The 24,778-nt window shown below is 41.6% G+C and overlaps 1 protein-coding gene across 4 annotated transcripts in view; it reads right to left on the bottom strand.

The window, feature by feature from the left end:
* Positions 1–341: 341 nt before the first annotated feature.
* MAP3K20 (mitogen-activated protein kinase kinase kinase 20) overlaps positions 342–24,778 on the bottom strand; it is a 164,348-nt gene continuing 139,911 nt past the window's right edge. For 3 of the 4 annotated variants that reach the window (XM_061135597.1, XM_061135598.1, XM_061135599.1), the window contains 4 exons: positions 12,254–12,370; positions 9,422–9,496; positions 5,973–6,123; positions 342–2,410 (listed from right to left, as the gene is read on the bottom strand). In XM_061135597.1, coding sequence (XP_060991580.1) covers positions 1,710–2,410; positions 5,973–6,123; positions 9,422–9,496; positions 12,254–12,370 — 1,044 coding nt within the window. In that variant the 3' untranslated portion in view covers positions 342–1,709. Of the gene's footprint in view, positions 2,411–5,972; positions 6,124–9,421; positions 9,497–12,253; positions 12,371–21,435; positions 21,555–24,778 lie in introns of those variants that run through there. The other variant, XR_009691788.1, reaches the window with a different exon arrangement.

The following is a 24,778-nucleotide window of genomic DNA, read 5'->3' on the forward strand; positions in this document are numbered from 1 at the left end:
AGTTGTTTCCTATAACCTAGATTTTGTGGTGTTGGTGGTTTAGTTGCTAAGTTGTGTCCAACTCTTGCGACCCCATGGACTGTAACCTGCCAGGCTCCTCTATCCATGGGATTCTTTAATGCTGCCCAAACCAACCCCAGGCCCCAAGGACCATATTAGAGCAGGGCAGTTACTCTGGGAATATATGCGTGTACTTGATGGCTGGTTTCTATTAAAAGAGAACCACCCCCAACACTGGCAATTCCCCAGAATCGGATTTAGGCAGAGCACTGAGAATTCTATGCATGGCAAAGAACGGTTGATATTCAGAGCTAGTGAATGTTGAGTAGAAACTCAGAATGTACTGAAAGTAACATTTATTCATTTGACATATAATACGTTTGTTGCCACCAGGCTTTTTTGATTTGTAAAAATATGAAGGATTTCCCAAGCCAGATCCCACAATGCCTGTCCTAAACTGTAGTCAGCTTCCTCCCACCCATACCACTCACCTCTTTACCCCCAGCTGCTTACAGCTTTCTTGCTACAAGGATGGTATTTACTGTCTTGCTCTAACAAGGATGATAGTAATTTTAAATTTCTCTGACTTTTAGCTTGTGATGTTATCATCCTGTTCTGTGTCTGTTTTCTTTTAGATTTTAAAGTTCTGACATCCCAAGAGGACTTTACAGACCTCTGTTTTCCCCTCTTGGCTCCTCCTTTGGCAAAATGTAGAAAATAATATTTGATTGCAGTCCCTGGGAGATTTGGGAAAGAAATAACCACAAATCTCCTAAGCAGTTTAGATTTCTGGTTTCTGATGAGTCTCATGGAATAATATGTGGCAATATGATCAACATTAAATCCAGTAACCTTTTTTATTGCCTAAAAATGACAAGCCAAGTCAATTCAGCTCTGACTAAGATAAAAACCCAAATGTCTTACTAAAATAAATACTAACCGGCTGTGTGGAGATTGGGTAAGGCAAGTGAGGTACTTGCCTTGGGCACACAATTTAAGGAAGCATTAAAGAAGCCCCACCTGAGTAATCAAAATAAATGATATTTTAATGCAATATTTTTGAAAGAGAAAATTAATGCAAAGAATACATGATGAACAAAATATTAATATAAGATTTTTAAATAAAGACAGGATCAGTAACAGTGTTTTGCCAAGCCATACTGGAGCCTTAGACAAAAGGAAAAACACAGTAATACTGATCTGTCTTTCTCCAGAATCTCGATTTTTTTATCACAATTTTTTGCATTAATTTTCATTTATTTAAATATGGCACTAGAATATTATTTAAATATTGCACTAGAATATTATTAATCTTGATTATTGAGCTTTTCGATTCCTCCTTAAATTTTCACCCAAGATGAGTGCCCTATTTAAGCTAAGTTTCTGCATTTAAGTTCACCCTAGTCCAGGCCCTGCTAACCAAAAAAGCAGTGGCTAGGGTAATACAGTGGTATATTCCCTTCTCTAAAGATGTTAATTCAGGGGAATAAAATACATATAGTTATGTTTTAAGTCCAGTTACTTACAATGGACAACCAACATCCACAATTTTGGCCTTGTTTTGGTTATAGGCTCTCTTAGAAGGTATTTTCTAAACCCCCAGAAGGGAAACATTGTCTTTTGTTAGTTTTATCTGAAGGCAGCACATTATCAAAATCCATTACATTAAAAAAAATATATACTAAGAAAAGCTCAACTAGTTCAATTCATCAAAAGTTTCTCCTTCCTCGGAAGTTTCCTCTGGGTCTTTCTCTGTTAGTCTTGGCAGGGGAGGGCCTGTGGGGTTTCTTGCGGTATTCCACCTTTGTCCATCCCCCTTCGCTGACTTTGCTCTCCTCCTCATTGGCTCGTGAGTCCGTGTCAGTGCACAAAGGCATCCCTGGGATGGTCCTGGGTTGATGGGAGGCATCTGGGCTTCTCTTGAAGTCAGGTGACTGGTGAGCATTGAGTGCTGACTGAGAAACCCTGTAGAATTTTCCAGAATATCTTTCTCTTGAAGGAGTGGAATGCTGACTTTTCCCACTGTGTCTTCCTCTCGGAGAAGAATTGAGTGAGTGGCTAACTCGATCATATTTGTTCCTGCTTCTACCAGAGTATCGCCCCCTCTCTAAAGAGCTGTCAGTATTAACACTGGAAAAGCCACTATCCCTGGAGTTAAGATGCAGAGAAGAGAAGTTTTTGGTCAATCCGTACTGAGTAGGAGAGGAGCTTCTGGACTGGTTTATAGGTGTAATCTGTTGATACTTCATGGGCACCTGGGTCCGCCTCACTGCAGCTGCATAGGAGTCCTGGTCATTGAAATAGGGGAAGAATTGGGACCCCAGGATGGGGTTGCTCTGGGAGCGCTGTAGGGAAGTGCTGGATGCAATCTGCCGCATCCTCAGAGTATCCAGCCACTGGCAATCAGCGCCTGTGGAAGAAATGGAAATGGGCATCTTTTAAGCCACAGTAAAGCTGCATGCCTAATTCATAAGCTGTCTCACAAAATTTCAAACCTCCTTGGGAAGCTCTAAGCGTTACCATTCATAATTCTAGGCTAGGTATCAGAACATTTCCTTTATTATAAATATTTATTAAAAAAAAAAATAAGGGCATTTATACTTACCAAATGTATGCTATATGTTGGCACTGTTCCAAAGGCTTTTCTTATAATATATCACTTAACCTCCCTGACATCTTCTTAGAAACCGTGATCAGACACTCAATCGTGTCTGACTCTTTGTGACCGCATGGACTGTGGCCTGCCAAACTCCCCAGTCCATGGGATTCTCCAGGCAAGACTACTGGAAGCAGGTTGCCATTTCCTCCTCCAAGGGATCTTCCCCATGCAGGGATCGAACTCGCGTCTCCTGTGGCTCCTGCATTGGCAGGCAGATTCTTTACCACTGAGCCATCTTCTCAGGTCAATACTAATAATATCATTCTATAATGGAGGAGACTGACGCTTGAGAGGTGAAATCACCAGACCCATGGTCACTCAGCTAATACTCCTGTGTCTAAATTCTATCTTCTCCCCATCTTAGCCATGTTGTCACTTCTAGAAATGACTGTTTAAGTGTCTTTGGATGGCAGGGGCATGTTTAGTCAACAAAAGGCTTTTTGCTAATCAGCACTTTTAAATCCTCAAGAACCCTAAATGCAGATAAAGGAGATTAGGTTCTAATGGTTGAGACAGTTAGAGATTGGAAGAAAGTTTATATCTCCGGAGGAGAGATTCCTGAGGTTCAGGAATAAAAAATGTTTTCTGCCTGAAAAATGAAGCTTTGTGGCAAACAGGAAGAAGTTACAGTAAAAGAAAACGTTTAATTAACAGCCACTTAGTAAACTATATTTCAGTGAATAAGCAAGTTCCTTCCACCTTGGATCTTCTCTGTCTTCCCTGGGGCCTGCATTGCCCACATTCCTGAGTTCCCTGGTATCCTCCCTGAGCTACTCTGGCCCTGCTTGTGTCCGTGGGGCTCCTGGAGAGGAACAGAGCATGCCCACTCCCTCTGCCAGCACGATGCCTCACGCCTCTCAGGTGAGGGATGCATCCAGACACAGGCAACCTCCTGTGTTCAGGCTCACAGGCTTCAGTCAACCATCACATGCTTCTTTCCCTTCACTCGGACCTTCCCAAAATCTTAGCTTCCAACAGAACGCTAATTTTGCTCAGTGTCCAGCCCCCTACACGGAGCCATGAGCACTGGGGAAGCTGATCACATCCAGCTCTAAGGCAGACTTTGATTAGTCCAAGCCAGACACATGACGCCATGGTTAAGAATGAACAAGGTGCTCAGCTCTGGCCAAAAAGGTGACCTGAAAGGTAGTCTGCAAAGGGGTCTCTAAGCAAGTCTTCCTCCCAAGCATGAGAACAGGGAAGGGATTGACCTCTTATTTCCTGTGGGCGTTACCATATCTTTATGTGATGACTGTGAATGTGAGAGGAGCTAGGCCGAGGACCAAGGCAACCTGTTAAGGATGACAGAGTAGAAACCAGGCAAGGCTCATTGAGCTCCTTATCTTACTGTACCTGGAGCCTGGCCTACCTCTGGACTTCTTGTGATGGAAGATGGTAAATTTTAGTATAGTTAAAACCCATGGTTTAAGAACTTTAGAATGAGAAAGAAAAAGAATCCAATCAACCATGCTGACAAAGCAAGGCAGGTCTAGCATGCTGTGACAGAATTTTTTGCTGGGTTTAGAATACCACCCAGGATCCTGGGGCCCCTGGCCAGTGAGCATTTAAAACACCTGACGTGCTTGGTAAGCCAGTCCTCACTGTGGAGGACACACTCATAACTCAGTGACAGTAGCCATCAGGGCGCTTTGTTTCCATGCCACCAAAGAACCTTCTGTTATGACTTCTCAGGGATATTTTCTTTTCTTTTTTTTAAAGAGCTTATTTCTATTACAGTGTAGCAATTGAGGGATTTAAACTGCTGTGTTGGTTGGATCATGGAAGCACACACATTTGAACCCTGATTAATTGTTGTTGTTTAGTTGCTAAATTGAGTCTGACTCTTTTGCAACCCCATGGTCCATAGCCCACTCACTAGGCCCCTCTGTTCATGGGATTTCCTAGGCAAGAACACTGGAGTGGGTTGCCATCTCCTTCTCCATCAAAGGTATTTTCTTATTGGGAAAAAGAGGCATTGGTCAGAAAACAGGTGTTGTTTGGTTTGTTGGTTTAGTTGGTTGTTGGTATGTTTCTCATGGCAAAAGGTGATTTGCACAGGGGTTTATGTATCCAGCTCCCGAGTGTTTGTTAGCCTGAGTCTGGGTTCTATTAGAGTTTCTGGGTCTGCCAAGGTGAAGGTCAGAACTTTTCCCCTGAAGCTAGCAAATAATGACCAGTTCATCAACAAGGCAGCCTGTCTTACTCTAAGTCATGTCTAAATGGCTTCTTTATAGCATCTGTAATTATTATCACCACTACCCAGCATATGCATTTCATGTTTCTCTTTCTCCATCCTCCTTTCCTTCCTTCCTCCCTTACCTCTCTCTTGCTTGCCCTGTCATTCTTTTGCTTTGATGGATCTATGGTGTTAAGGACTCAAGAGGTTGCCCCAGTGACAGCGGTAACTTCATAGGAATGAGTGCTGGACATGGAAGAGGATTCTCATCTTTATCTACAGTCTTGGAAACTAAATATATATGTGTATAAATATACATACATATTTTTCAACAGGACATAATCATTGATTTGTATCTTCTATGATAGTTACTTGAATATGGAACTTTATTATAATACATTCTTATTTCCAAGCCCATAATTTCTACTTTCCATATAATCTATGTATAAAGCCAATATTCTAAAAATAGGAGGAAGTATGATATTAGAGGGCTTCCCCAGTGGCTCAGCGGTAAAGAATCTGCCTGTAATGCAGGACCTGCAGGAGACACAGGTTCGATCCCTGGGTCAAGAAGATACCCTGAAGGAGGGCATGGCAGCCCACTCCAGTACTCTTGCCTGGAGAATTGCATGGACAGAGCAGCCTGGCGGGCTGTATATAGTCCATAAAGTCACAAAGAATCAGACACAACTGAATTGACTTTGCATGCATGCATGCATGATATTAGAAATCTCTATGGGGGGAACTTCCCTGGTGGTCCAGTGGCTAAGACTCTGTTCCCAATGCAGGGTGCTCAGGTTTGATCCCTGGCCGGAAAGCTAGATCTCACATGCTGCAACTAGGAGTTCAAATGCCTGAACTAAAAGATCCCGCATGCCATAACTAAGACCCAACACAGCTAAATAAGTAAATAAGGATTCCCTAGCCCAGTGGTTAGGATTCCACTCTTCCACAGTAGGGGACCTAGGTTTGATCCCTGGTTGGGGAACTAAGATCCTGCAAGCTGTACACACAGCAAAAAAAAAAAAAAAGAAAGAAAGAAAGAAATCTATATGAACTTACAGACTGGTCCTTATTCCTTATGTGAGACTTTTGACATTTCCATTTTGGAACCTGTCTAGAGCACAGCTAACTTACTTGAGTCAGACCTGCTTCCAGGGGTGCCCTCTGAGTTGGGGAATAACGTCTGAATGGCAAGCTGGACAGCCTTCACTTCATCCTGAGGTTTCGTTCTACTCCATTGAATCGAATGGATGTGTTTAGTGCTTTTTGGAGCTCTAACATCGCTCTGTGAAAAAAAAAATAGGGAGAGAAACCCACAACCGGATATATGCATGCTTATAAAACAGGAAAGAAAATCAGGTTCTCATTATCTGTTCAAGGTAACTCTTTAGAACACTATCATAATGCACCGGGTAAAATATTTGCACTGTTTGCGTCAATATGGTAATATGGTTAAAATAAAAAAATTTAACCACTTTATTTCTTAGTGGACTACAGTAGTTTAAAAAGGTGGTTGTCTTCTCTAAGAATCTGTTGGTAAATCTCAACTTACCTCTTTGTTTAACGAGTAATGAAAAACAATGTCTTTCGTTTACAGTAGTTGAAAACAGATATTTTGCTGAATAAATAAAATCTGACCACTATTTTGCTCAGGACTGCCTGTGGTCATCTGGGTAACTGTATGGGTAGGTTGGTGGGACCAATTACCCCTTCATCACCAGGTGCCACAAATCAGACTGGATTGAAGAACCGCTCAGGATGTGATAAGGTTATGAAAATACGTATTTTTTAAAAAGCCCTGAAGTGACTGTTACTGACACAATTATCACATCATCCTAGAGTCTGAGAAGGAGAGGAGAAGGAGGCAGGGGAAAGAGAAAGAGAAGAGAATAATTTGGTGAGGCATGTCTCCAGAGCTAAGGTAGGCAGAGATGAAAACTGGCTGTTATTATTGTCCAGTTACTAAAAAGAGGGCTCCTCCTTGGTACTGGAGACTGGTCAACAGGCTATAGAATAGTCCAGATTCCCAGTTTCTCAAGACCAGTTGACTTTTATTTAGGTCTGTGCCCTGTAAGCCACACTTTGACAATTAAGGCTATTTCTCAGGTGCCTCATTCCTACAGGCAGTGTACCCTGGCTGGAGAGGATAAATCATTGCTGTCATCCTAATTGGCTTCCAATATCGGGTCACCCTGAATAAGTGGACTGGCCAGACTTCGGACTTTTTATGTTAAAATGCTAATCCGTGGCAGCTCAGAAAACCATCCCTATGCAGCAGCATATAAAGTCCTTTCGAGGCTGATTTCCCTCATCTTACTGTTGGGAAGGGAATGGCTACAACAGCCAAGGAAGGCTGGAAACTGTATTCACACTCGGAGGAACTTGGTGACCCCATGGATTCTCATTGACCACCCTAGACCTTGGGACCACCTTTCATCTCTCTGAGCCGGTTTTCCCTAGCTGCCACATGAAGGTAGTGCTCCTTACCTTTGAGTATTTGTACAAGGTTACTGAAATAACACAGGTTTAAGTTCCTCTTACAGTATCTGCTGCTGCTGCTGCTGCTGCTAAGTCGTTTCAGTCGTGTCCGACTCTGTGCGACCCCATAGACGGCAGCCCACCAGGCTCCCCCGTCCCTGGGATTCTCCAGGCAAGAACACTGGAGTGGGTTGCCATTTCCTTCTCCAATGCATGAAAGTGAAAAGTGAAAGTGAAGTTGCTCAGTCGTGTCTGACTCTTTGCGACCCGATGGACTGCAGCCTACCAGCCTCCTCCATTCATGGGAGTTTCCAGGCAAGAGTACTGGAGTGGGGTGCCATTGCCTTCTCCGCTTACAGTATCTAGGTCATGGTAAAAGGTGAAGGTGAAGTTGTTCAGTCGTGTCCGACTCTTCGTGACCCCATGGACTGTAGCCCACCAGGCTCCTCAGTCCATGGGATTTTCCAGGCAAGAGTACTGGAGTGGGTTGCCATTTCCTCCTCCAGGGGATCTTCCTGACCCTGGGACCGAACCCAGGTCTCCCGCATTGCGGACAGACGCTTTACTGTCTGAGCCCGTAAATCCTTGCTAAATGTTTCTTAGATGAATAAGAGAGTGAATGAATGAAAGGCATGTCCTATTGAGGGTAGCTGCATACTAACTACATTCATACTAACCATATCTCCATATGTGCCTAGACTGCTATAACTATTTCCCTCTATCCCATTCCCAGGTAGAGAAAACCAGGGTTTCTCTACCTTGTGAAGCAGATTGTTCTACCATGTGAAGATCTTGCTCTTTTCAAAAACATGATTAGATCATTTAAAGCAGCAGAATCCTTAAAACAGCCACCGTGGTGTTACAGTGAATCCAAACTCCTCACCTCGGCCCCAGGAGGCTCTGTGCTTGGCCCCGCCCGCCTCTCTAGCCTTGTCATGTCCTCTGTGCTCCAGACTTGTGCTTGCCCTTCCTCTGCTGTTCCTTGCTGCCTCACACTGAGAAGAAGGGTTTTCCCTGACCACTGAATCTAATGCCCCGAGTCTCACTGTTTTCTGGTTCTCACTTATCACTCTGACATTACTAATTTATTTATCTACTTATTATCTATCACCCTCCTCTGGAGTATATATAAACCTTCAGAGAGTACAGGTTTAGATTTACTCTACCCTAATCACAGAATGGGCTTCACTGGTGGCTCAGAGGGTAAAGCGTCTGCCTGCAATGCGGGAGACCCAGGTTCGATCCCTCGGTCGGGAAGATTCCCTGGAGAAGGAAATGGCAACCCACTCCAGTATTCTTGCCTGGAGGATCCCATGAACGGAGGGGCCTGGTAGGCTACAGTCCAAGGGGTTGCAAAGAGTCGGACACGACTGAGCGGCTTCACTTAATCACAGAATGATAGCATTACCTATTCAATGGACATGAATTTGAGCAAACTCTGTGAGACAGTAGAGGACAGAGGAGCCTGGTGTGCTGCAGTCCATGGGGTCACAAAGAGTCAGACATGATTTGGAGACTGAACAAACAAATCACAGAATGGTCCCTGTTGGTAGGTAATGCTAAATATATGAATTTTAGTTTTAATAGCACCTATTTCTAAATTATTTGTTTTTCTAAAACAAATATATTGTTTTTCTAAAACAAATATATTATTTTTCTAAACATTTTTCAATTTTTTTCTTATACTAAATATATGGAATCTGGTTTTGATGGTAGTAGTAGAAGTTGTACCCTGTCCTTGTGAAGAATCACTCACTGAGCTACCCTCACCCTTAAACTCGAAGCACCAAGAAGGCAGAGCTTTTTTTAGGTCACTGTTCCAAATCCCCAGTATGTCACACATGCATACATTTGTATTCAGAAGGTGCTTAATCATTAACTGATGAATGAATTACTACTTCAATCTCTAGGTAAGTACCCTGTTTTCATTCCTTTCATTACTTTGTTAGAATAATCATATTGATCTTCCTATATTCGTGTTGGTTAAATAGCTTCTCTTCCAATAAACACTAAACACCCTGAGGCAGCAAATCAACCCTTTTGGAGAAACTGATGGTGAAGCCAACAGCCTTGCCCCCTCTCCCCTGCCCCTTACCCAGGCTTACCTCATATGTGACGGTGCATTCTACAGTCTGATTTTCCGTTATTCCTACGATCCACTTCTCCATTACAAACGGGGGCTGAAAAATAGAAAGGTGCTGTAGTATGGGCTTCCCTGATGGCACAGCAGTAAAGAATCAGCCTGCAGTGCAGGAGACGCAGGTTCAACCCCTGGGTCAGGAAGATCCCCTGGAGAAGGAAATGGCTACTCACTCCAGTCTTCTTGCCTAGGAAATCCCGTGGACAGAGGAGCCTGGCGGGCTACAATCCATGGGGTCATAGAGGTCAGACATGACTTAGAGACTAAACAGCAACAACTGCCTTAATACAGCCTGCCCTGCTACCGTGTAGGTTTCTTGGAGGCCAGTCATGCTGTACACAATTGGCAAATAGGGTGTGATGTCAGGCTGTCATGAACGCCATGATGTCAAAGATTATTAGAAAAGCCCTGTTGGTTCCTATGTGATTACTCACAACATGCTAATGTCTGATCTTTGGGCGTTTGGTTTTCATGAGACATCCTTTTATATGTTTGTAAACAGCTAATCTTGTCTCCCACAATCTTCTCTTTTCTCATGCATCTCTCAGTTGTATCATTAGATCATTAACTCATGCTAATATCTGGAAGACTTCTCAGAAAGCTTTTCGCAATTAAGAGAAATCCTTAACAATCTAAGAAGATCCTAAAGTGCTTTTTCTGAGTGCAAGCAGTGGCTGGTTTAGAGGTTTCATAACCACTCTGCTTTCTGGTTATATCAGGATACCCAGCAACATTGTGGGCGCAAATGAAACTGGGGTTGGGTGGGTCATTTCCATGCTACATTAAGATAAATGAGTAATGAACAAGCCTATGCTTTGGGTCCTATTTTAAGTGAGATGAAAGTGGTCTTTATTAGAGGTGAATCTCCACTCTCTTCCCACCCCCCAGCCTGTCATTCCAGATTTAAGGTTGCAAATGACTGGCTGACCCTGAGATGGGTACAAAGCAAATTTGGTAGAGATTTAACTGAGCTTTTTTTTTTTTAAACATGAGAAAACAAAGAGAAGTTTATTAGCATTTATATCTCCTGTATACACGGGAGATACCCAGGGGAAAATGAGTAATTCCAAGAATTCAGGATTAAATGCCATGTTTACAGAGGAAAGGGAAGAGGGAGACATAGGCCTCTTGGGGGAGAGAAATTGATTTTTTAGGAAAGACTATGGGCCCTTAGAGGTACAGATGGGAGGCAGGAGAGTTAGTGACCAAGTTTGTCTAGGTGTGGAGCCAACCTCTAGTCTCTCTTGGGACAAGAATCAATCTTGGTATTTTTTTCTTTCCTTAATTAGGACTTTTTATTGTTTCTGTTGATGTTGAAAAGTCCTGCAGATTTTGAATGGTCCAGCCCAGTCCTATTTTTTCCCATAAGCCTTGTTAATGTTGGTGCGTGATTTTGCAGAAGATATGGTTCCTCTGGAATGTATGTATTAGCCTTAGAGCAGAAACACCTATGTTCAGTTTTATAACTCCACCCTGCTATTTTTGCTTTGAGTGACTTCCTTCCGTTAGCAGGCAGTGACTTCTTCTCAGCGACACTGAAGCCACAAACTGGTGGCAACCAGAGACAGCACAGGTGGGGAGGAAAGAGAAAGTATGTGTGTGTCCAGGCTCCCAGACACCAAAACACAGTCTGTCCCAACAGAATAAGGGAAAGGCAAAAGCAGACCATAACCTTTACAGATAAATAACATAACTTCCAGTACACAGGGGCAATCCAACAAGGAATATCACGTCAATCTACTTGATGCATATGCTTGTAAATTAAAAGTGAAAGTCTTAGTTGCTCAGTCATGTTTGACTCTTTTGCCACTCCATGGATTATAGCCTGCCAGGCTCCTCTATTCATGGAATTCTTCAGGCAAGGATACTGGAGTGGGTTGCCATTTCCTTCTCCAGGGGATCTTCCCGACCAGGGGACTGAACCCTGGTCTCCTTCATTGCAGGTGGATTCTTTACACTTGGGTGGTTAGCAGTCTCGTGCCTGGGAAGGGAACACATTTGCAAGTCTAATGCTGGGGATTTGAAGGCTCTTTTCACTTCCTCACTTGTGTCTGCACCCTGGCTTGTTGCTGCCAGCCTCATTTTCTTCACTGAAACCAAATATGCAGTCGATCATGTAGTAGAGTTCATGCCTTTTGTGACATTTAGGGTAACTGTCCTGTTGACATTGTGGCTATTTACCTGAGTGGTGGACCTTCTACAATTGAAGTCTTATATGTATGTTTTAGTATGATTATTTTGAAGAGAAGCTAACCATTTCTTTAGGTCTGTCTTCAGCGTTTTAATGGTTGTGCTTCTACTATTGACCCCAGAGTGGTAAGATACTGTCTGGTCACTCCAGGAATTCACAGGGGTGAATTCAAGAAAACCACGAAGACTGCAATATGTGCCTTTTGGATAATCTCATCCCAGTTCTTGCAGAAATTCAAGAAATCTTTCTCCTAACAAGTTTTTGAAAGTTTAAAATGACCCAAAATTCAAGGTAAATATTTTCATCATTAGCATTTTCTTTTCTTTAATAAATGACAGAATATGCCTAAAGAAATGTAGAAGAAAGTTAAAAAAAATTAAACAGCACTTTTCTGTAGTACTTTTAGTTCACACAGCATAAGTGAAATTTTAACAAAAAACTATTATGATCTCAATCTGCTAAATAAAACGTGCCTTTCAACAGCCAGCTTGAAGCTGAGCTGGTATGAACATCATGAGCACAAAAGCACACCACTGGGGTATTTTAATGTCTTTGTTTGATATCTGTGAATTCAAAAAAGCTTTTAAGCCGTAAATAGAACCCTACCTTTGTCATCTTTAAAATCTCTGCATCAGGTAGGTTAGTGTTGAATGTCACATCTTTGATGTAGGTTATTGCAATTTCATCCCCATCCATCTCCATATACATTTTCCACTTACAGTCCTGGAATTAAAAGAAAAATTATAGAATTTGAGAAAGTAAAGCAATTTTTTTTTAGTCTCAATGTTTTATAACACATGAAGTATTCTCAATGAAGTATTATTGTAATTTTTTTTCCCCTTTATCAATAAGAGGATATGAAATTAGATCTCTTTCTGTATCTAAATAACCCCCAGGCGGGGCAGTCTTGAGACACCATGATCTAAGTGTTCTATAATAGGAGTTGCAAACTCCACACCTTAAAGGGGCCAGGCAGATAAAAATGAGCAAAGGCAGGCAGTTAAGAGCTTTAAATTGTAACCTTTCAAAATAGACCCATTTAATTTACATGTTGAACATTGTAGGGATATTTCCCCATTGACACAAAGAAATGTGGTCTTCCTACTATTTTGAAATATAAGACTCTCTTGATCTACCTTTCACTTTCCCAGTATTAATAATGACACAGATTCAAGAAATAGCTTCATTTCTTCTTAACAGGAAATGTGAGGCTATATGGCAATGGATAACTGGCCCAACCATTGGGGGAGGCATCAGGGAAGGGTTAGACTCTCTGGGGACCTAAAGGGCAACTGCCCTAAAGGGGCAGCCACTACTCATCTTCTGTTGATTGTTCCCATGTGGGAATATGAGCCTAGTCTTGCTAGGTCCTTAAGCGTTTCATAAAAAGTTGGATATCTGGTTCTTATAAGAAACCTCTTGGTTTTTTAAATGATAGTACGTTAATTAAATTTTCAGTAAAATGATAATGTAATGAAAAAGTGCTCTACAACATTAGTCATCAGGGGAATGTAAATTAAAATCACAATGAAATCCCACTATACACCTGCTACTGCTACTGCTGCTAAGTCACTTCAGTCGTGTCTGACTCTGTGTGACCCCATCCCTGGGATTCTCCAGGCAAGAACACTGGAGTGGGTTGCCATTTCCTTCTCCAATGTATAAAAGTGAAAAGTGAAAGTGAAGTCGTTCAGTCATGTCTGACTCTTCGTGACCCCATGGACTGCAGCCTACCAGGCTCCTCTGTCCATGGGATTTTCCAGGCAAGAGTACTGGAGTGGGGTACCATTGCCTTCTCCACACTATACACCTACCAGGTGGCTAAGACTGAGAACATCAAATGTTGATTGTGAGTTGGAGCTATTGGATTGTCGGTGGGAGTAAATGGTAAAATCACTATTGGAAAAGTTTTGGCTATTTATTACAAAACTAACCATATATGTACTCTATGACCCACAAATTCTACTCCTAAGTATTTACCCAAGTGAAATGAAAAAAGATATGTATGGTATTGTTCTGAGCAGCTTTATCATAATAGCTAAAGAAAACTGGAAACAGGCCAAGTGTTGATCAATTGGAGAATGGATGGACTGTGATATTTTTATAGAGTGGGATATTACTTAGCGATGTAAAGGAATGAATTATTGATACTTGCAACAACATGGATAAATTGCAAAAGCATTACAGTGAGTGAAATCTTGTACAAGAAAAAGAACAAACTAAGGCTTCAATTTACATGAATTTCTAGAATAGACAAAACCAACCTACAGTGGAAAATATTCAGAAAAGTGGCTGCTTCTGCAGATGGCAACTGACTTGGAAGACACATGAAGGGAATTTCCGAGGATGCTAATGCTCTACTGATAGAAGTTTGGATTATATTGTCGCTGTTGTTTAGTTGCTAAGTTGTGTCCTACTCTTTGTGACCCCATGGTCTGTAGCCCACCAGGCTCCTCTGTCCATGGGATTTCCCAGACAAGAATACTAGAGTGGGTTGCCATTTCCTTCTCCAGGGGATCTTCATGATCCAGGCTTAGGACCCGCATCTCCTGCATTGGCAGGCGAATTCTTTACCACTGAGCCACCAGGGAAGCTGAGCTGGGTTATAAAGGTGTATGCATTTGTTAAAATTTAAGTGTGTATACTTAACATGTGTGCATTTCTTATCAAATTCTAGCCTACTGAAGTATTTAGGAGAAAGTATACTGATATCTCCATACTACTTTAAAATGCATCAAAAAATAAGGATTGATAGATGGCTAAAAGGATAGAGAGATGTAACAAGTAGAATTAAATGCTTCTGTTTTAATCTAGGAGGTGACTATGCAAGAATTTCTATAACATTTTTTCAACTTTGCTCTTAGAAAAATGCATCAATAAAAATATTTGGGGGTAAACACTGTGTATGCAATTAAAAAGAAAAAGAAACCCATGTCTGTGCACCAAATTTGACCCCTGGATCATAAATTCATTTTCTGTCTTATGTTATTAGATAATAACGGATTCTGAGAGATTAAGGATAACGCACCAAGTACCTTACACCCCGAAACCAAAACATGCTTTCACACCAGCAGACTTGGAATGTTCCCTGAGCAAGCTAAGACACAATTATTAACGGAAGAACAGGAACAAAGAGACTGTTGAAAGCCTGTTGGCTTCAGCAGGAAGCTGGAGGGGCCCTACGTTTTAGGAAAGCTTCTAGGGGAATGGCAGAACCAAGAAGGGCCCAGGCCTGAGGCGATGGTCCCTCTTTGCCCGGCAACGTTCACAAGGTAGAGAGGCAATTAGTGAAGGAAAAATTCTATTCAATAACATGAAAATCTTGCTCTTGGCTAACACAAGTCAAATTAGTCGCTCAGAATTGACAAATCTCTCAGTATTTCTTTATTTTGGAGCCACTGCTACCCTGGCAATGTGAGCCCTGAGATAACTGGGCAGGATAATGACTCTTTGGTGTCATGATTGCTCTTCTCTGAAATAGCAAGAGCCCCCTCAAGGCAGTGGCTAGAATAAAAAGCCTTAGAAAAGATGAGTTTACTTAGTTCTGTTTTTTCTGCCTTCCAAGTTTTGGAATGAAGTTAGTCAAAAGCACAGTTAAAAGACCTTGAATTGTGGTGCAAATGCCTGACACCCTCTGTTTCACCTCTGTGACCGCAGGTCCCTGCCAATCAGAGGCTGAGGGGAGCTCTGCATAGAGAAGGGGCTTCAGAGGGAGCCCAGGCTGGGGGTGCTTACTATGCTCTCGGCGTCTTGCTGGGTACTGACACTGTGCTGTTTTATTTGATACCTATAATGACCCTGCAAGTTAGCTTTATTTTCCCGTCAGGCAAGTGAGAAAAATGAGGCTTAGACAGATTAAGGAATTTTTCTGGGGGAGCTGCCTGGGTCTGAAGTTGAAGGAGAAAGCAATAGGGAGGGCAACTGGGAGGTATAGGATGGACTCACTGGCTGGTTGTCAGAGCTCCAGAGTGGGACCAGCTATTGACCACAGGCCAGAAGGAGCAGGGCCAGTGAAGACTTTGCCAATACAACCAAAATAACAAGTGGTCACAGGTCCTCCCCTGCAGCCCCAGCTTCTTGTTCCCCAAAATCCAATGTGGAGAAACAGGATCAACATGTAGGGTTACAGACCTTTAATTTTTTAATTTCTTTTTCTCTTATCTTAAAGCAAGCCTTTTACCTGAACCATAAAAGAAGATAGCGAGAGAAGTAATAAAACTATAATCAGAGAAGTTATAAGACAAGAGGGGCATTATCCATTCATTAAAAAGTAGGTACTGGTGGTTACAAAGCTGGGAGAGAAAGAAAGGAAATATGAAGTGCGCACCCAAATGATTAACTTAATGTGTCAAGGTAGTGGTGGTTTAGTTGCTAAGTCGTGTCCAATTCCTGTAACTCCATGGACTGCAGCCCACGAGGCTCCTCTGCCCATGGGATTTCCCAGGCAAGGATACTGGAGTGGCTTGGCATTTCCTTCTCCAGGGGATCTTCCCAACCCAGGGATCGAACCTACATCTCCTGCACTGGTAGAAGGGTTCTTTACCACTGAGCCACCTGATATAAGCCCTAGGTATCTTCAGGGTATCTATGATTTCATTGTTCCTTAGTTAAGAAAAGTAATCTACAAATGAAGTAATGAAATTCTTTAAATTTTACTCAGTTTTAAATTACCCATTTTAATTTTTAAAAATGAAAATCTACTGATTTTAAATTTTAAAAATGAAGGTATTCCTGGCATTTTTGTCATTTGGTGAGCCAGAGGTGTCCAAGAGCATTCTCCACGACTCCCAGGATTTAAACAAATTGTTGATTTCCACAGGACCCACCCATGGACAGAATGCTGGGGAAGAAGTTGTCTTAACCAATAGATCACTGGAAAGGACCTCATATGAATGAGGTGAATTAAATCACCAACAGTATCACTAAAAATAAAAATTTTACATATTTATGAGCCTAACATAGAATTTTAAAGGCCCAGTTGCTAGCTTTTCAGTTTCTTGCTAGTGATAGGAACCAGATAGTGGGAATATTGGCTCTGATTTAAAAACCACTCAATTTGCTAGGGAGAGCTATAGATTTTGGTTTGATGTGAATGACAGAAATGTGGGTATTGATATTTGAATCGGAAACATTCAAGAGTCATTTTGGATGTCCGTGAACAACTCTCCATCCCGACAGGCAGAAATCAAAAGCAGACAACTCTATTCTCTGAGAGCCCATGGGGGCCTTGAAGGACTCCTTTTTGAAACTCATTTCACCCCTGGCAGTCTGCAATGGTTCTATTATTCACTCATCTGGTTTAAGGTGTTGAGGATTCCTATTAAAATGGAAACAATATAGAAAAGGGTCATACATTGAGCCATCACTAGGGGAGGTGAAAGATCACAAGTTTAAAGTCCAACTACCTGAGCTGGAATCCCAGTTTTGCCACTTTACCCCCAACCTCAGCCAAATTATGTAACCTGTCTGGATCTTAGTGTTCTTTTAACTACAAGTGGGTTGTTGTATTTTGACTAAATGAGATAATGTAAACAAAGTACTCAGCACTGTGCCAGAGCCAAATTAGGAGTTCCCAAAGACGTAATTACTTGCGGAAGGGATGGATTGGGAATTTTGGATTAGCAGATGCAAAGTACTATATATAGATTGGATAAACAGGGTCAGCTGTATAGCACAGAGAACTATATTCAATATCCTATAATAAACCATAATGGAAAAATATGAAAAAGAATATATATGCATATATGTATATACTTTACTCAGCTTTATATATATATAGTCATGTATATATATGCATATATATAGGACTTTACAGGAGGCACTAGTGGTAAAGAACCCACTTGCCATTGCAGGAGACGTAAGAGATGTGGATTGCAGGTTCGATCCCTGGGTTGGGAAGACTCCCTGAAGGAGGGCATGGCAACCCACTCCAGTATTCTTTCCTGGAGAATCCCAGGGACAGAGGAGCCTGGCGGGCTACAGTCCATAGGGTTGCACAGAGACAGACACTACTGAAGTGTCTGAACACACAGACACATATATATTTCCTGTATGGTAGAAATTAATACAACATTATAAATCAACTATACTTCAATAAAATAAAAAAATTCAATATAAAAAAAGAAATAATTACTATTGTTGCCAATATTGGTCACCAACAGAGCTCCAATTTGTTATTACATTAGCCAACCTGTCATCTAGCAGCCATCTAAGGGAGCGGGCCAGAAGGTGAGTGAGGCAGAAAGGTCTAAAGAGTGTCTAGAATAGATACCTGGCCAGAGTGGACAGGCTGTGTCAAAGCAGCTTCCTTGGGCAGGAGTTTGGCCCAGAGGACACTGACTAACTCTGTTGCCAGGGACTTTGTTGGAAAAAAGAAGGTGCAGCCAAGGGGCAACATAACCACAACTGCTTTTATAAAGTAAATAGAAGTAAAAAAAACTCACATCTTCTTACATAGATGGATTAGACAGCACCAATTCTGCCCTTTCCAGTTTCAACAGATCTGATGTGGCCCTCCAAACAGAAACTAGCAGATTACTGGAGGGACAATGGCTATGAAATGTGATGGGCAGCCAGAGAGCCTTATCTTGGATGAGGAAGCTGAAGTACAGGAGGATAAGTTAACTCAACCAAGATCACACAGAGAGCATGTAGTGGAGTTCAGAACTAAACCAAGGAGACCTATTGTGCTATGAAGAGTAGATTTCCCCTCAGACTTTTCTGAATCCTGAGCTTTCCTTGTTATGGGTTAACAAAAGTAAGAATTACAGTCCAGAGGAGTTCCACCTTCCAAAGTCAACAAGTAGTCCAAATTATCTTTTCTTTTGTGGGACTCCCTGGCAGAGACGGAAATACTGAGTCTCCAATAAGTCCAACAGAGCCAGTTTCCCTCTCCTTTGTTGAAAAAGACCATTGTTAAACGTGAATATGGTGCCATTTCACTGTCTGTAAGCTCTTTTTCTTGACTGATTAGGCCAGAATCTGGAATCACAAACACTTCCCTCCAGCCCTGGCTTAGGCTTCAAGACTGGGGAGGCCTGCCACTTTCCAAATCAGAAAGAGCCTTCTCCCTTCTGTTTGCAAAATCACGGGGCAGGTCCTGACTACCACAGAGTTTCATTTCACAACTAGATCCCCACCCGAGAGGATCCCCAGTGTTCAGATTTGTACCCTGCACATCTCTGCTGCTGTCACTTCAGTCGTGTCTGACCCTGTGTGACCCCATAGACGGCAGCCCACCAGGCTCCCCCATCCCTGGGATTCTCCAGGCAAGAACACTGGAGTGGGTTGCCATTGCCTTCTCCAATGTATGAAAGTGAAAAGTGAAAGTGAAGTCACTCAGTCATGTCCGACTCTTCACGACCCCATGAACCGCAGCTCACCAGGCTCCTCCGTTCATGGGATTTTCCAGGCAAGAGTATTGGAGTGGGGTGCCATTGCCTTCTCCACTGCACATCTCTAGGGAGTGCTAATTACTAGTCCATAGGGGAAAGGCAGTGGACCAGGAGCAGAAGCCCTGGGAAGTTCTTCACTGGGGCTGAATTGCAAAACCTTTCTACTAGCTAGATAATCTGCCCCTCAGGGCAAACCTACAAGACAGGGGTGAGATTCTGTTGGGGAGAGGGGAGTTTTTGCAGTGGAAACTGATGAAAAAACTAATTCTGTTGAGCGCCCAGGATATGTACCATTTATCTTGGCAGCTGCTGAAATACCTGGATAATTTTGGAGCAAGTATGTGGTTAATGGAGGATGAGAAAGCATTCCATTTGAACTGCTTCTGCATTGCCAATTATATGAAAAATTTTTCTGAATTAAGATTACTGGCCAAGTAAAACAGAAACTCTTACACTGGGAAGATAACATTCTAAACAACACTCAGTTAATGCTAAATTAAGTATCTCTTTGTGAGAAATCACTATTACATTCTCTGCAAGCTGTTTAAAATTCTTTGGAGTCCTAGGCTAATACATGTGATTCTAAACATAGACATCCCTTCTCCCTCTCACAAAAAAAAAAAGAAGGAAAGAAAGAAGGAAGGAAAGAAAAAGAACTCATCAGGATAGAGGTAAAGTTTCTAAATAGAAAAAGTGATTGAAGTTAGCACAAAAGTTATACTTAAATATTATATTAAGTTCTGGGCAATTCAGAAACAACAATCTATTTTTTTTTCCTACCAAAATCTTATTGCAAACATGAACATTACAGGTAAATCTTTAAAAATCTAGGAGCAAGATTATTCAGGCCATTTGAGGAGGAAATAGACCTCCACATTGAGCTTTCAGGCTCCTATAGATGATCTTTATCTGAAGGCTACAGACATAAAAAAAAATTTAATGTATTTTTTATTGAGGTATCAGAGGATGAGATGGCTGGATGGCATCACCGATGCAATGGACATGACCTTGGGCAAACTTCGGGAGATGGTGAGGGACAGAGAGGCCTGGCGTGCTGCAGTCCATGGGGTCGCAAAGAGTCCAACACAACTGGGAGACTGAACAACGTAATTTGCATACAGTAAAATGTACAGGTTTTTAAGTGTACAGTTCAATGAATTTTAACAACTGTATACACCCATGTAATTACGCAAATGGGCTTCCCAAGTGACTCAGTGGTAAAGAATCTGCCTGCCAATGCAGGAGACTTGGATTCCATTCCTGGGTTGGGAAGATCCCCTGGAGAAGGAAATGGCAACCCAATCCAGTATTCTTGCCTCAGAAATCCCATGGACAGAGGAGCCTGGTGGGCTACATGTAGTCCATGGGGTTGCAAGAGCCGGACATGACTTGGAGACTAAACGACAACAAATTACTTAAACAGGTAAGATATTCCACTGCCATAGAAAATCCCCTCATGCCCTTTCCCAGTTGACATCTCCATAACCAGAGGCACCCACTGTCCTGATTTCTACCACCATAGATTAATTTTGCCTGCTATAGAACTTCACAAAATTGGGATTTTATAGTGTGGTGATTTGTAGCAAGTTCACTTAGCTACACCTGGCATGCCCAGTCAAATGGAAGAGATACAGGTTTTTAAAATCCCCATCTCCACCCTGCCCCCTTCTCCATGACCAGAGAAAAAGTAAAATTCCACTGGAGAATGCCCAAGATTCTAGCAAAGAGGCCCTTCCACCTTAAAAAAAAAAAAAAAAGGCCTCTACTGAGGACATATTTTAAAATCTAAGATACAGAGGTCGAAATAAACTTTTTAAGATTCAAGAGGGGGGAAAAAGGGAAAGAGTCTCATAGCAGGCGACTGACTATTTTGAAACGTAAGAAGTCATACAAGATGAAATAAAAACATGATAGAAATGTTGGTCATGCTGGTATTAAAAGTAGTAAGATGTTGATGATTTAGGCCTCCGAAGGCTCCTTTAGATGCATTGCTATTATCTCGCTCAGCTGCTGGAACCTGCTGTTCTAAAGGCAGGAGAGAGGAACATCCCATGATAGCACCTGGGTTATTTATCATTATGTATAACCCTGCTACACTCTATTTTATTATGCTGCCTTTAAAAGGAAGATAATGCAAGTATGGTTAATTTGCCTCTCTTCTTTATCTATACGGTGTCATGACCCATCACAGCTTTGTCCCACGAGATTTGTTTTTCAACCCCAAAGAAATCCACAAGAAACTCTCCCTAAAAATTCCATTAATAACCTCTTTCAGCGCATATAGGTTGCAGGGTCTGGAACTAAGAATGTTTTAATCTCTCCAGCAAAACAATGTCTCATAATGATGTACAGGACTATTGCTGTACTGATGAAGAATCATACATAATTCAGCACCTTTCACTTGGCACCACTGTGATGTCCTCATTAGCCGTGGCTCACAGTGTCTGTCAGATGGTGTCCATGCGAACGCAGGCATTATATTGTCTTTGAGATGTGCAGCTGCTTCCATGACACTGCCAGTATATAAAAACATGACGCCAGTTTGTTTTATTTAGTGCTAAACCTTCCAGTTTGTAAAAACAAGGCTGACACAGAGCCTGACATGAGGCAGTGAAAATAATTAGCTCTCATTTTCTCAGCCTCCTATTTCCTTCTCCCTGCTGTGTTCTCTTTCCACTAAACCACCACATGTCAGTCGAAATGGGAGGCAATTAGTGGGCTCATTTCAGTCCCCACAACTGTGCTGAAAAGAAAGTATTTATGATGGCACAATGAACAGCTGAAAGATTAAATAACATTTGCCTTTTGAAAAGAAAATGACTTCTAGCTAAATGGGCAATTTTTGATTATTCTCAAACAAGCTTAGAGTAGTTGGTTTTTAAAATACAAGAAAGGAAAATGAGTCATTTTTAGGTGAAAGAATCAAATAAAACTTGACACAGTAATGCAAATAACTGATGTTTTATTGCAAAATATGTAAATGCGTTATACCCTTAACAATGGCTTGTGTCTAAGGTCAGGGCAGACCGGTGCCAACTAGACACCACTGGAGATAAGGTTGTTCTGTTGCCTTTTGGGGGGTTTTTATGTGAGTTATGGATGGAAAAAAGACTTTAGGGATGGTGCTAAAATAAAGTGAGAATTCAAGTGAGGTATACTTTCATATGATGCATTATACACTTGACTACCTAAAATGGCTCAGATGCTAGTTGACATATTTGGAAAAGGCTTTTTTATTTACTTATTTTTAAACTGTATTTGAAATTGGAAGGTACTAAGATTTCATCCTAGAAAAAAAGAATGGTAAATCTTCTTATTGATTTTTTAATAATTAAGAATCTATTCTGTCTCCAACTAGGTTTCTTAACCAATACAGAAAGTGGTCTGGCTTACCTAATTACTGCTTAAACTGTTAATACTGCAGAATGGGCTGCAAATAAACTTTTACCCAGGACTTTTACTCAAAATACAAAAGTATTTTACTCAAAATACAAAAATAGCTCTTTTACCTACTTATTTCTCCTGCCTCCTCCCATGTCTCTAGAGATGACTCCAAGAAATACATTTTTTTCTTTTTTCTTTTAGAATACAATTTTTTGAAGAAAGAAATAACAAGATTGTCCCAGTTAGTAGGCATCACTTATTCTCAGTTCACATCTTAACGTTGATGTGGTTGTCATATATCTTTGCTTTTCCAACATAGTGCTTTTAATTTTAGTTCAAATAATCTGTCCTTTTACAGTTGATTATTTCCAAGATCTAAATTTTGGTTCAGGAAACACAAATCACTGTGAGTTATGGAGGCCTTCTCTCTGCAGATCCACAGAGACTTTTCCAAACCTGCTTCTAAAAGCAAAGATCTCTGTTATTATCAACAACTGTGCCTGTCATCATGCAGTTGCCAACGGTGGCTGTTAGAGGCATTTTAAAAGACAGTCACAAATTTAAGTTTTGTTTCTCTGTTTCTATAATTACATTTTTACTTTTTACAAACTCAAATCCTAAGGTATGATTCATACACTATGGGCAGTGTAGCTATACGAGCCAACAGCCACCCGAGGGGATCTAAGCCAACAGTGGGTTCCTGGGGAGCTTGGAGCTCTCTGAGCTAACTACACATTTTAATATAGCTGGAAACCAGCAATAATACGTTTGTGATTTATTTAAGCCTATGTTTCATCATGCATGCTTCCTTGCTACTCATGATTTTGAAAGGACCACATAATCTTGATCAAGAAGACTAAGAGTGATTCAGTCTGTGCTGGGGCCAGCCCTCATGAGCTGATTACTTTCGTCTCTTTTCAACTTCGAGTTCGGTGATGTCAGACTGGCAATTTGAAATTGGCCATAGAAGGAGTATTGACACCATGGAAGACTGCAGACACTACAAGTCAGGGCTGTTTTCCCTGTTTACTAGACATATTCTGGCACACCATTTCTACACATGACTATCAGTCCATCAGCAATGATGTACGGGACACCTCTCCAGTTTTGTTTTAGTTCTATAGGAGGCTGCCCGGCCTGTTTGACAAAGCATATAACCAATGCTAATTAGAAATCAGCAGCAAGTCATGTGGTCAAATTCTGAACTGTACTTGTTCCTTTGCTGTCCATTAAAACTTGTATTTCTTACAGAACCCTACCACTGCAAGCTTATATACTGAGGAGTACAAACACGTACTTGTGTATATGTATCTTTATCCTCAAAAATAGTTGGTCATGGAAAATCAACTTTCCTACACTGAATTTTTCATAAATGCTAGACATATCAAAGTAAGGCAAAGCACTGCCTTTCAGTTCTGAAATTACAAAAGGTGTTGGCTTTTTACTTCCTTACAAAATCCTTTCCTTTGTACTCTATTTTATTCATGTTTATCTATCCATTTATAAAAACTATATAAAAGGGGGAAAAAAAGCCCTATTTGACAGTTTTTGATATTTATAGTGTTTCGAGAAAGGGCCTGGAGATTCAATTAAGTTTATTAAATGCCACATTTTATAAGCAATCTAATAAAGATGTAAAAGCACAATAGTGAGTGGGAAGTATTTGTAAAAAGCAGCATTTTTAACCTATAGATGAAGCAACCAGAGAAGCAAAACTATTGACTGAATTTCCTGGGTTGGGGAGTGGGAGAAAGGGGCCGGGTGCTTACAGGGGCGGGTGGAAGGAGGGAGGGGGAGGGACACAAATGTCTTCTACTCTGAAGCGGGCAGTTGGTCCCGCTTCCACCTTTTCCAAATGTCCCTCTTGTTTTCTCTTTCTGGTTTGCTTGCCTCTTCAAATGCTGCTGGAAGCCTGTCTAATTAAGGGTCCGCTGGAGCCAAGGTGTCCTTCCCCAGGCTTCTCCCCTAAGCCCATCTCTTCTCTACTGCAGGGATCCACTTAGACTCATGGAATCCCAGCTTCAATCAGGTTTCCTTGCCCCATGGGGGAGAAAACGGACTAAGGACTCAGGAGCGAAGTCTACAACTGTCCAGCACTCACAAGGAATGGATGGCTCCTCGGAGAGTCCCCTCCTAACTCTGCTTTTGAATTTTTATGACACAGAGTCTCAAGAGGAGCTTGGTGAGAAAACTGCTGGGTAATTTGATAGTTTATTCCTTGGCAATTTGAGAATCAATGCTCCTGACTGGCGAGTTGATAAGAGATATAATAAGAAATTCTATGCACCTGAATATTCCAATAAAACGGGTGGTCGCCACCCTGGGGAGTGCATGAAGCTGCCTGAGATTCTGT

Source organism: Dama dama, chromosome 33 (genome assembly GCF_033118175.1).
Source record: "Dama dama isolate Ldn47 chromosome 33, ASM3311817v1, whole genome shotgun sequence".
Lineage (NCBI taxonomy): Eukaryota > Metazoa > Chordata > Mammalia > Artiodactyla > Cervidae > Dama > Dama dama.